Source organism: Python bivittatus, unplaced genomic scaffold, assembly GCF_059951505.1.
Source record: "Python bivittatus isolate LINGU-HERP-01145 unplaced genomic scaffold, Pbiv_v1 ctg000310_np1212, whole genome shotgun sequence".
Taxonomy (NCBI): Eukaryota; Metazoa; Chordata; class Lepidosauria; order Squamata; family Pythonidae; genus Python; species Python bivittatus.
The window spans coordinates 12,979,911-12,993,546 of NW_028277054.1; the positions used below are offsets into that span (position 1 = coordinate 12,979,911).

A 13,636-nucleotide genomic window follows, 5' to 3' on the forward strand; every position below is an offset into this window, starting at 1 on the left:
CTTCAGTCTGTTGTCTGTAAAATGGGAATTGGTCTGCTTTGGCCAACTCTGTTCCTGCAGTCCCAAGAATAGGAGTTCGGGATTCCAAGGGAATCAAGATCCAAAGGTTAGGCTTTCAGAGAGGGGGTAGACTTAGCTCTTGGTGGTTGGATTTGTAGAATGTGTTAGTCTAGGTAAGTGTTTCTCAACCTCAGCCACTTTCAGATGTGAGGACTTCAACTCCCAGAATTCCCCAGCCAGTTGAGGAACTGCTGAAATTGAAAAACACTGGCCTAGGTTAAAATGGGACTGGGTCATTTATGGCTCGGTGTATTGTAGGAATTCAGCTATTGAGTTAGCCTGTTAGGTGAACCATGCTATAATATGTGTTGTTTGTCTGGATATAGTGTGGTTTCTTAACCCAGATTTAAGTATGAACCCAGCCAATCCATTGTAGGAACCATTAGTAATAACTGCCAAATGGATACAAGGAACCAGAAAATTGGGAAGGGGGACTATCATTAGGAGGGGCTGAAGCTCAATTATAGAGCTTCTGCTTGACACACAAACAATCCCAGTTTCGACTCTGCTCTCTGCAGAAGAACAGGAAAAGGTTCTGAAACTCTGGGGAGCCCCTCCTGTTCAGCACACCCACCCACCCCAAACTGACAGATCTAGAAGAGTTTGGATTGCAGCTCCCAGCATTCCCAGTTACTGTGTTGGTGGAGAATTCTGGGAAGTTTAGTCCAAATAGCAAAGGTTGAGGAGGGTATAGATAGCATTGGGCTAGATTTTTCACTTCTGAAAAAGTGGCTGGTGCCCAAATTGTTGCCTTCCAAAGGTGGGGGAGATCCCAATTCCATACTCTCCTAGTCAGCATGATAATTGATGAAGAGAAGATTGTTCCTGCCTACAGGATTGCACTATGACATCAAAGCACAGAAAGGAAACGGATTGGAGAGGGAAGAGGAAAACAGCTACTCTGGTGGGGATGTTTTGCACAAAGGTGGGCTCTCTTATAACAGAAAGCATTTTGCAATGTTCTGCCTATGACTGTCAAGATGCTGCTACATTATTTTGTGCCTGAAAGAAACACGATGTTTAGAAACTTGCTTGCTTTGAGCTGACCTGCCCCTTTTTTTTTTTTGGAAACTCATTCAGCTTAATGGAAGGCCAAGTCGGCTTGCCAACCTCCCCTTTGTCTGAGATATCACTTTATTGGGGACTTTAAGATGTGTTTGTCAAATGAAAATGAATTCCTTTAGCAGGCAATCACCCACCGCGTATCTCGATGGCTCACCTATTTCTTGCAGCCGCTACATCTTGTTGGAATTGTTGCAATAAGTAAGAAATTGCGCTTTATGATGGGAAATAGAACAGGCAAGGATGGGGAGTTGACTTCCTAGGAGTGCTTGGAAGCGCAGTCTTGCTGTCTGAGAGATGGTGGTGTTTGATTCAAGATAAGGAGTTTTGGACTCTTGACTCGCAGAGGACTTCTGCAGGTATAATGGCACCAGAACAGGGTGTAGCACCGTGCGAATGAAATCTGGGAAAGTGGCAAGCTGGGGTAAGGAGACACCCCGATTCCTTGGGAAGCAGTAGCAGAGGTGACATTCCAATTCACAGTTCATTCTGCTCTCCTGACCTCCATGTTGCTGCATGACAAGGGTGGAATATCTGTACCCCCTTGCAGTGTGTGTGTGTGTGTGTTTTTAACCCTTGTGCATAAAACTCTAGGCTAGCCCCCTTATTACAGCTTCCATGGTCTATTTCTGGTCTGCTTTATTGGCTTTATTGTTCACCTGCCTGCACATAACCTGGTTCCTGAATTACCCATTTTCTGGGTTTGTGCAATACCTTGAACCAGGTGAGCTGGCCTTGTGCAACACACTAAGCCACAGGTACCCATGTGCACACGTGCACATAGAGGCCGATCAAGGCAACCGTTGCCCAAGCTTAGTATGTTGTTAGTATGTAGTTGCTAGGCTCATCACTGTTCTAGTTAAGTGTGTTGAGTGGACACATTTATTGAATAGCTGCAGTGTTGAAAGAGATGGACGTTTTTGGATTCTTTGATAAATAGACTCAGAAATCCCCAAATGCACGTCTGTGAAACCTCTCTCTCTCTGTCTGGCAGGTCTGCAGGTAAAGGTGTGCAAGCCCTTTGATCGCTGAAACACAGATTTTGGTGTGCAGAACATGCATTCCACTTCTTCCTCCCTTCCCTCTCTCTCTCTCTCTCTCACACACACACACACACACACACGCACACAGACACGTACTTGCTCGCACACCACACAGCTTGAGATAGCGGGATGACTGTAGCTAATAGAGTTTGGCTGATGCCCCTGTAGGGCTATGATACCATGGACAAAAAGGGAAGAGAACAGGGAGGGGAGTCAGACGAGGAAGGAGAGGCAGGCCAAGAGTGCCTGGGCTGGAGCTATAGATCCAATGAGTGACAGCCAGGTCTGGCACCCAAACAGATGCACAGACATTTTGTCTGTTTATCAGAGCCACACAGGCCTCTGACCCACACTGTAATTCCTCTTGGGTGAGGTGTGTTGCATTCTCCAGGAGCCCCCCCTCCCTCATGCACATCTGTTCTGCTCCAAAGCCAAGCCCTTCTTATTTTTAATGACCTTGAGCAGGAACCAGCTACCCTGAACAAAGACACAGGAATCCCTCACTTCTCGCGGGTGGGGGCTGCCGAGCGCAAACTTGCTTCTAAGCCAGGGAGGCTCCGGAGCGGGGGAAGGGGATCCTTCCTTGCAAAACTGAACGGGTGGGTCAGGCTTTCTCTTCTGCGCTTGCAACATGGCTGCTGTTTGTGGGGGACAGGGGCCGAGCATGGTTGAACGCACTTCACGGGACCGTCTACCTCCCTCCCCCAGCCAGCAGGATCATTTGGCTGGGGAGAGCAGTATTCTGACGGGCACCAAGTTGTGTTGTGGGAGAGGGACAGCCTGCATCCCACAACAAAATGGAAGCAACCTCAGCTGGGTGGAAAACCTGCAGGTTTGGAAGGGGAAGAGTGGGGCACGAGGGAGGGCAGCTATTTGTCCCATTACAGCTATCTTTGCCCTGCCTGCATTCCGCCCCCCACATCTCCGCTATCTCCCCAGACAGGACACTTCACGCCCGCTGCATCCTTTTGAAATGAAATCTCTTTGAAAAGAGTTGGTTTTATTTTTTGAAGCCAGTGTCGTTTCCTCCTCCTCCTCCTCCTCCTCCTCCTCCTCCTCCTCCTCCTCCTCCTCCTCCTCCTCCTCCTCCTCCTCCTCCTGCTGTGCCCCTTCTTCACAAGCCTGGGTTTGTGTGCTTGCCCTTAACAGATGGGATCTCCAATGCGTGCCAGCCCATTGGACTGGAAAACGGAGCCAACCCGCCAGCTGAATGGTTCCCGCGCAGCCAGGGTCCAGGGTTGCGGCAGCCCAACAGCGAGGTGGACGGCAGCGAGAGGAACTTCAGGGTGAACCTTCACTGCAAGTATGGGCGGCCCAGGTAAGTGGGCCAGATGGAGGGGCGAGGGCACGGGCAGGCGAGTCTGACTTTTCTGCACTGGTAAGCGTGGAGCAACAGATTGCTAAAGGTTCTAAATCCTCAAAAGAGTTGGGGAGGCAGACCAGGCCAAGGTAGTAAGCGGAGAATCAGGAGCCAGGTGGAAAAGGCTTGCCCTCTGCTTTGCTCTGTGCTTGGAATGGAAGGAAACATGAGAATGGATTCTAATACTTCCCCAGGGCAGGAACAAGTACTTCTTTGAAGAGCATTTGCTTCCCTCAAAACAACAAGCCAGGCTTCCCTGCCCCTAGAAAACTAGCATATCCGAACTTGCAATCTGGTCCTTTCCCTGGTGTGCTAGATTTCTGCTTGCCATTTTTGTTTCTTTGGCTGTTTTATCGTAAGGGAAGGATTTTACAAAAAGCATCTTTTTTGTCTACAGTCTACAGACTTGTAATTCACCACCACTGTTTTCTTTCTTCTGTCAGTGGGAATAGACCAAGCCTCAGGCTGGGATGGGACAAGGCCATTACCAAATTGTCCCCATCACATTGTCAGCTCATTACTTGGTCCCAGTTTGTCTGACTACAGGATGTTTGATCCTCGCAAATGTAGGATCGGTTGCAGGTGGTATATCTCAACTAAAGCAGCTGCCCTTTGTAGAACAGAAATGTGTTATTTCTATTTCCCCCAAACAGAACTTTAGATATTTAGAAATTCTGAAGAACAGAAGAGCCCAACCAAACAGTTTTCTTGAGAATAATGTAGACAGGACTTGCCATTACCTTTTCTGAGATGTTTTCCTGACTTCCCAGTCTAGTCTACAGCCTTGGAGTTTTATATATACAGTGGTACCTCAGTTCACGAACGCTTCTGTTCACAAACAATTCGGTTCACGAACAGCTCCGTTCGCAAAATTTTGCCTCCGTTCGCGAACGCTGGATCGGGTGACGAACAGGATCCGCGGCCATTTTCCCTCCCGTGACGCATGGTCGCGGCTTCCTGTAGGGAGGGGACTCTCCCTCCAAGCAATAACCGCCCCCCCCGCCTTCCTGTCCTCCACGCCAGAAGTCGCGTCGAGCAAGGTTAGTGTTCTCTCTTCGTGCTGTATTTTGTTTCATATTTTTGCAGTTTAAAAAAAAAAAAAATGGTTCAGAATGGATTAACCGTAATTACACTGAACCTTATGGGGAAATTTGATTCGGGACGCGACCAAAAATCGGTTGGCGACCAAATTCGGAGGGGTCAGAACGGATTAACCGTATTTACATTGAACCTTATGGGAAAATTTGATTCGGGTCACGACCAATTCGGGTCGTGACCAGAGTCGCGGAATGAATTAAGTTCGTGAACCGAGGTACCACTGTATATAACATTTTTATTGAAAGTTTTAACAATAAGAAGAACTAATGCAAACTCAAATAGAATGAAAAGGAAGAAAGAGAAAGGGAGAAATAAAAGAAAAAGCTAAAAGTGCAAAAAAAAAAAACCAAGTAGAAGAAAAGTAGAAAAAAAAGAAGAAAGATATAAAGAAGTGGCTTCTGATCTTCTTCACAGCATTTATAAGTACAAATATATTTTAACCTCTCTCTCTAAAGTTACATCATGACTCTCTTCTTTCTATAATCTATCCTGTCTAATCATCAAAACCATAAATTATAAGTTCAATTTTTTCTTTTTTTACACAAAAAGTCCCTAAGGGGTTTCCAGTCACCGATAAACGCAGATATTGTCTTTTCTCTAATCAAAGAAGTCGATTTAACCATTTCAGCGAGTTCTGTCATCTTTGCCAGCCATTCCTCCATTGTAGGTATTGTCAAATCTTTCCCTCTTTGTGCGTACAATGATCTTGCTGCAGTTATCATCTCTAAAAACAGTGTTCCGTGGCTCTTTTCTAACTGTTTATCCATCAGTCCCAGGAGGGAAAAAAGTTCTGGTTTCAACTGAATGTTAATCTTGGAATTTTCTGGTGGGTTGCCACTCAAGTATGAACCAATTCCAGCTACTCATACTTCTTTTTTGGTGGGTAAAACATTGGACTTGGTGTTCAGATCCTTCCCAGCCATAATGCTGTCCAGAGCTGTTGGCCCAGTCACTACTGCTGAGCCCAACCTACCTTTCTGAGTGGTGAAGATAATCTGGAGGGAGGAGAAAATAAAATCTGGGCTTGTTGCAGGAAAAGGATGCATTCAGGACAGAAATAATCTTTTTTGGCCTCCAATCCAGTTGCTGCCACAAATGAGATGAGGACATCTCCAGAACAGGAAGATTTTGGTGGGGCATGAGGTGTTAACACAAAATAGAGATGTTAAACTTCACCCTTATTTTTTTTTTAATAAAGCACCTCCAAAAAGTGTTGTCTGACCCCCAGATTTCAGCAGGGTTTTCTTGGATGGCTACCCAGCCTCGAAAAATGGGCTGAAGAGCACATTTTTGCTGCATTATAGGCTGGTCCATTCTGTTTCAAAAGTATGTGATCAACCAGGAGCTGCTTGCTCTTTCCCACAGCCCAGGGCGGATCCAAGCCGTGATGCATAGCATTTGGAGTTCACAAAGCAGTGAAATCCTAATTCAGCACCAAGATGATCAGGTCTAAGCATGTGGGTTTAAGTGGCTGGTTTAAAAGCTATGCAAGGCATCAGATTCCTGTGCTGTGACCCCTCTGGCTTCATTTGCGAGATTAATCCACCTTTTCCTCTCTGACTGCTTTAGAAATGTGTATTTTGAGGAAATGAGCAAAGATTCTGAGGATCCTTGTTGGTCAGTAAGACTGAGGTTTATTGCTTGCACTGTGCAGTGGTAGAGCACATGCGTGCAGACACACACACATATGCACATACACACATGTGCAGGATGCCCGAGCCAGTTCCTGGCTGTTGTCTTTTGTCTCCTCTGTCAGAACTTGGAGGGGGAGTTTGAGGAAATGCACTGGAAAGACATTTTGCTTTCTCCGACTTCCCTCCCTCCCTCCTGCTCTCTTGGGTGCCCCAGATCCGTGCTCTGGGCTGCTGCTTTCCTGACCCTTCTTTCTCCACATCTGGCCAAGAGTTGCTTGGAAACATCAGTGCAAGGATGGGAGGAAAGAGCCAAGCGTTTTCACAGGAATGGGCGGGAGCGTTGGGAAAGCGCAGGAGGAAAGCCAGGTCTGCAGCAGACACAGATCTCCTTCCTTCTTCCTCTTGCTGGACTGCCTCAGGAAATTTTGGGACAGGCAGGCAGGCAGGGAACATTTGGAGGAAGGAGGGAGGAGGAGAAGAAGGGGAGAATGGCCAGACCATCCAGAAAGCAAAACAAAAGCAGTCTTTTGCAAAGGGTCCATCCAGGGAGGTTGAAGGATGAGGGTCCTCTGCAGATGGCAGGCGGGGGGAGGAGGATAAATGCTGGAGTAGTGCAGAGAGCCCTTGTAGGTGCAACACACAGAGTCTGCCAAAAACATGAGGTCACTTCCTGCTGTGGCTTTTCTGCAATGTGGAGCCCTGCAATGGAAAAGTTTTGTTGCCAAGGCTGGTGGGGAGAAGAGAAGGAGGCGGCTGGGCCTATTGGAAACAACACGGGAAAGATGTTTAGGGTGGGTTGGTAGGAAGTGGAAAGGGCCTGATCCACCTTCCTCCCCAAATTCTGGCCAGGGAGACACTTCCTGACCCAGATTTCCCCGTATCCTGATAATGCAGCCAGTTTCTGAATGGCACGGCTGCACAGAATTGTAGGTGCGGAATCTTCCAGCAGCTTTGTCCTCCTGGGGTTGCAGAAGGAATGGCATCTGTTGGATGGAAAGGTGGGGAGAAGTTGGGAAAGTTTGGGGAGGGTTAAGGGAAGATGGGTTTCTAAGCTGGCAGAGACTTATGGTACTCATTTCGCCCCCTAAACCTCTATCAATCCACACTCCCACCCCACCGCCAGTTGGGCTGACTTTCCCCATTTGGGGGCTAAGTTTAAAAGCAAAATGGGTATCTTTATGGCTGTGTTCACTTAACGTGCTGAGCCTGGTTACTGTTTTCTTGAACTGAACCATCCGCTAAGCAAATGGGCTGGGTTCCGACATCTGACTAAACTCACAAAGCTTAAAATGTACTGAGCATTATTGCAGCTGCTGTGTTTTCAACTGATCTGATGAAACATGTTGGATAAAAACAACTTGTAAACCAGCCCTTTTGCTCTTCAAAGCCGCCTGAAAGTACCCTCCCCAGGGCAAAAATACTGGTTCCACTTACCACTCCCTCGGTCGCCCCCAGCCCCAAAGGAGCTACCTGCCCTACTTAACATTGGAAAGAAAGCAGAAGGTAGCTGCTGGTCCAGAGAGAGGACCTGGCCCGTTTCTCTAGGGCAGTTTTCTTCCTTCCTTCTCCACCTTCTGCAGCCCAGGACCAGAGTGCCTGGGCCTCCCTTCAGCCCAGCTTCCACACCTGGGGTTGTTTCCCATCACAGGAGAGTTCCCCAGGGCATGTCTGCCTGGCGGTCTCCACCAGCAGTCACAGGGACATCTTCAGATGGACAATATATCTTATCCCTCTGGGATCTATAAGCACATTGGGAGGTGGTGGGAATCAGGAGGGGATGCAGTTCCCCCAGGGAAATGATATACTGGCCAGTCAGGTAACTGGGGAGGTAGAAAGATTCTGATAACAAGTAAATAATATGGTGATGATATTTATTTACCAAGACCTTTTGAGGTTAAAGTCCTAGTTTTTGTGTTAAAGATGTGTATAACAGTGATGCCACTGATATTCTACTTATGAACATTTTTATTGTTCCTTTGTAAGCTGCCCAGAGCTGTTATAAATTTTCTAAATAAGATCAGATCACATCAGATCACATCAGATCAAATCAGATCAGATGAAAACTAGGCAAAGCTGATAGATTTACCCGGTCATGTTTTTGATGAAAATGCCTCCATGCACACTGAGTACCTGCTTTTTTTTTCTGAAAGCAAACTCTTTAGTTAGGGATTGCAAGTTCACTGTGCTTTTTTGCTGCATGTGTTTCCGGTGGCAGACTTTTTTCTGTAAGGCAATCCTAGATAGTTGGCACTCTTCATATGGACTGCAGTTCCCATCATCCCAAGCAAACATGACCATTGGCAGGGATAATGGCTGGAGACTATGAGGGCCACCACCATCACAAATAGCACCACTGCTTTGGAGCATCCTGTGAACGGCAATCTTCAAAGGAAGGAAGAACTTCTCTGCTGTAGAAACATTTTCCCAATCTGATGCCTTCCAGATGTGTTGGACTTTAACTTCATATCTGGAGGGCAGCAGCTTGGGAAAGGCAGCTCTAGTGGCAGAGGAAAAGTCCAGTGGCCCAGCAGTGCATGTGGTACTCGGAACCATCTGAATCTGGTCCTGAGTTTAGGTGAGCAGATAAGGAAGAAGGAATCCAAGTGGTTCCATTCACACCCAACAAGTTGCAACTTGGGGGTGACTGAGAATGCACTTTGCAACCACGTTAACTATTTTTCAGACTGGTGGTGCTTTGATTATTCATCCTGGGATATCCTACTTTCCTTATTAATCCACTGTTGGGCCTTGCTCATTATTCATACCAAGCCTAGCTGAACTGGAAGCATTATGTTGCCCAACCACACCATGTGATGTTCCACACTCATTTCTCAAGCCCAGAAAATGTACAGCCCTTAGTCCTAGAGTTCTTGACAAGCTTGGCCAGGATGCATCCTGGGGTGAGCAAATAATGAACCCCAGGTCTGATTAGGAAGACTTGGACTAATTATAAAGTTCCTGGACATCTCTGAATTCTGTGCTGCATTTTGCAACTCAGAGATTGCACACAAAAGCATATGCATTAGGGAAAGATGTTTACAGAAATGCATACATTAGGGAAGATTAAGGAAAATAAATACAGACTGCTAATGCTAGGGGAACCTACAAGAAGTATAAAGGAATTCTAGAAAAAATAGCAGAACAATGCCAACTTTGGAATTGCTGAATATAAGTAAAACTGGTAGAGAGCAGATGTAGACCTCCATCTGTACCCTCAACTCAAGCGATATTTTGTATGCTCTGTATATGGCAGGTACAGTCATGGTCTTCAAGGCTGAAAGAAGATTTAGCTGCCTCACTGTTTTGCTCCCACTTGGCTCCACGTATGTTATGTATGTGCGTGAATACAAGAGTGGGATGAAGATGTCTAGACTGTGTATTCGTCTTACTGTCAAGTGTTTACGGATAAGACTTAAAAGATTTTTATAGGAACGTACAACAGAGTCACTATGTTAAGCTTTAAAAGGGGATAAGGGTAAGCAATGGGGGGGTTCATTTGTTTTTGGGTTTTTTTGGACCATCGCTGGACCTCACCCCCTCAAGATTATACAGTATCACCAACAGATCAGCAGGCAATGAAAAATATATAGAGTTTAAGCCTTTGATAAATAGGCCCCATTAAAATCCCCTCCCAGGGGAAAAAAGAAGGAAGGGGGAAATCTGCTAAAAATTCCCTCCCTCCCTCCCTGATGACATCCTAAAGTCAAAGCACTGACCACTGTGAATAATGATAGCCATGAATAATAATAACTAACGATTGTGGTGCAACTCTCAGAGGCAAAAATGAGAAGTGCCTGTGGGGAAGGAGACGAGAGATCTCAGGGGGCGCTACCTGCCTGCAATGGGGGGAACCCTTTTCACACTGCGTGCCCGATTTAGTCTACTTTGTGCCAGTCTGTCTCTTATTCATAACTTGTACCATCCGTAACTGCCCAATATGCTATTTTTGTTTTAAAAACACTGCTACATAACCTGGCCTGTTATGAAATGTGAACTTTCAACGTGCATGCATTTGTTCATTGAAATTTATTAAAAGTTTAGCATGTTACTGCAAACTTTATCGATCCTTTGCTACTCAAGTGCTTTAGTGGGTGGAGACTGTAGTAGAGCAGTTCTTGCATCTCAGGTTAGAAAGATCAGATAGCAGGTCACGGGAAAGACATCTGCTGAAACCTTTGGGAGTAGCTGCTTGTCCGGCTATGCATTGCTGAGCCCTGTTGGGACAATAACTTGATTGGATCAATAGAAAGTTTACAGAATAATTGCATTTTTTTAAAAATCTCTCTTCGTTGGAGGAATAGGGTGGACAAATCGTGGCTGGGATTCAGGCCACAGCTATAGTGAGTTGTTTCCAGACATTCATCCTAGATCATATCGGATGTGGAACTGGTGTTCAGTAACACAGCGAATTTCCGAAAGCTTACTGAGAAGAAGAAACAAGCAACTGATTACTGGACCCTCCTTATTTAAAATAGGACAATCTGGATTTGAACTAACTTACCTTCTTGGAAACTTGAAGGCTTTCAGCTGTTGCAAACTTCTGTAGGTTGCAATACATTTCATTAGATGGATGAATGCTTAGGAGATAATAAATCAATATTTCAGGTTCTTTGTTGCTTTTGCTGCAAGAGATGAACATGACTATCTTTCAGAAAATTTCAAGTGTTGTGCGAGCCTTCTGTTGGGCTAATAAAGGTATTGCCTCAAGGATTTTTGAATGTATTTTCTCATGTATACCGTGGCTACCATTTTACTTTTCTTGTTACTGTACTGAGTGAGCTCAGCCAATAGTCTGAGCAAAAGGCAACTTCTTGTGTCAGCCTTGACTTAGAAGATAAGGCAGAATCCAGCAGTCTTAGATTGTAGGAAATCATGGGGAGCCTCTCCATGCCAATCCTGTAGATTCCCCACTGAAAGGAAGAGGTTGATGGGAAAGTCCCCTGCCTGAAGCTGAAGCCATTCCAAAATGTAATTTAAAAAGTTACCCTAAACATGTAATTTTGAGGTGAGAGAAGAGAGAAACCTATTACATGTACAGGAAGTAATATCAGTGATGCTGAATTAATAACTTACAAAATTAAAATTACATGTTGCTTTTGTCCTGTTCCATGCTCTTTTTTGAAGTGTAGCCCTCTGCATGCTACTCAAAAGATTGAATGTGGCCCTGAGCTGCAAAAGAATTGAGGAAACCTAGAGGAGATAACGCTGCTCCAGATGAACAAGTAACTAACTTAGCATAAGGCAGTTTTCTGTTTTTCCAGTACTAAGTTACTCTGATATTGTCCCTGAAGATTCTGTGGTTGGACTCTGATAAACACCTCAGGATTTGAGCTGAACTGGCAGAGAGCAGGGTATTAAGAAATCTTGGTTGTCTGAATGCAAAATGCTACTAGATCCATAATTATGTGGAAGCTTTCTCCTGTTGTATTCACATGTGACCAAAAGGCCAGCTAATCTTATCTTCCTGAAGCAAATACCAGTATGGACTACTTGATTAGTAAAATTTTGGGTGTGTGCACAAGTGTTATTACAAGCCCATGAAAAATAGTTTATGTCTATTGAAAGGATAGAGTGTGCATTAAAGTCATTCCCAAGTTCTGCTATGGAGAACATCACGTGCACAGCAGCAACCCATAATTGTCTAAAGGGGCATATGTGACTCAATGGAGGGTTGCAGGATTTGTGTTTTTTATACAAATAAACAATTTGAAAAACAGCTGCTGAGACTGAGTTTCAATGGCATAAATGTCCTTGTTGCAGGAAAACAAAGTCTCCTCCGAGCCCTGATTTCTGGTGATCTACATTGACTCATCTTGACAGCTACACATAAGTGCTTTGCCATTGCTTTCTTCCAGAAATACCTTTTTCTAAAATTTATGCTCTGTAGCAGCCTTCACCAACCTGGTGATGTCCAGATTGGATTGTAACTTGAACCAAACCTAGCCAGGGTAGAGATGGCATCCTACATGGGTCAGGATATAGATACCTTCAGCATCTCCTCCTCCCAACTGTTTCTTCTTGTCCAATAAGATCTGGGAGAAGGGACTCCTTCTGGGTCCCTTCATTTGGGGAATGTTGTCAGCAAAGACCGTGAAGGCAGGCCCTTTCAACTGTTGCCCCCTTTCTCTGGCATTACATCCCCTGCTGAGATCTGTAAGGTCTCCAACTCTGCTGAGTTTCAGAAATGCTATCAAAACCTGGCTGTCCTAGCAAGGCTTGGGGATATATGTGCTATAACCTTGTTCTTTCTTACAGCATGGGTGTTTGTTTTTAATTGAGTTTTGTTTTCCTGGTGTAGAAGTGAGACTTCTGATTGTTGGATGTTATTATTTGTTTGTTGATGTTACAATCTTTCTTACAACAATTGGTTGCTCAGAGCCAGTAGCAATCAGAGCAGTGGATGGATGGATGGATGGATGGATGGATGGATGGATGGATGGATGGATGATAATCCTCCTCCATCTGTTGCCTCTTCCATTCCCTCAGTTGATCAGAGAGGGACCATACTATAGCTGTGGCTAATGCTAGATTTTGTATTAATTTTATTACAGTCACTGATGCTAGATTATTAAAGAATGGGGGAAGAAATAGTCACTTAAATGTATAGGACCTAATTTAGCTCTTGTTTGCTAGGAAATCCACTTCACATTTGGACCCCATTTCTATAGAACCTGTCACCTTCTCTAGGTCATACCACTTCAGGCACCAAGTAGTGGTTACAAAAAATCAGAAGTCTGGTAGCATCTTTTTCAGCTAACAGATTTTATTAATCAGCATAAGCTTTGTTTTTAGTAATTTTTTTTAGTCGGAAAAGGTGCTACCAGACTCCTCCTGATCTTTTACTACCATGGACTAACATGGCTCTCCTACCACAATGTCTACAAGTGGGAGTTGGTATGACGGAAAGTTCTCCCTACAAAGCAACATCTAGAGGTGAGAAGCAGAAGGCTCCTGACAGCAGAACATGTTTTTCTATTAAGGAACATTCTTGTCATGCAAACCTCTTTCAGCAGCCCCAAATTATCTAGGGCTGAGGACTTTAGGGAGAGTCCAGCCTTAAAAAAGGATCATTATTTGACGTCTGTCTGAGCTGGAAACCTACTCAGCTATTCATGGTCTGCCCCATTTTGGTCTCAGCAAAGGTCTGCTATGAGAGCCAGTTTGGTGTAGTGGTTAAGGCATCAGGCTGGAAACCAGGAGACAGTGAGTTCCTTAGGCACAAAGCCAGCTGGGTGACCTTGAGCCAGTCCCTCTCTCTCAGCCCTAGGAAGGAGGCAATGGCAAACCACTTCTGAAACCTTGCCAAGAAAACTGCAGGGACTTGTCCAGGCAGTCGCCAGGAGACAACGCTGACTCGAAAGCATCAAAAAAGGTCTGCT

The 13,636-nt window shown here is 45.2% G+C and overlaps 1 protein-coding gene across 6 annotated transcripts in view; it reads left to right on the forward strand.

The window, feature by feature from the left end:
* The window catches only part of AHDC1 (AT-hook DNA binding motif containing 1), a 189,749-nt gene that overhangs the window by 151,038 nt on the left and 25,075 nt on the right, over positions 1 to 13,636 (forward strand). For 5 of the 6 annotated variants that reach the window (XM_088140142.1, XM_088140143.1, XM_088140145.1 and 2 more), the window contains one exon: positions 3,315 to 3,483. In XM_088140142.1, the coding sequence (XP_087996268.1) occupies positions 3,315 to 3,483 (169 nt within the window). Of the gene's footprint in view, positions 1 to 2,979; positions 2,998 to 3,314; positions 3,484 to 13,636 lie in introns of those variants that run through there. The other variant, XM_088140146.1, reaches the window with a different exon arrangement.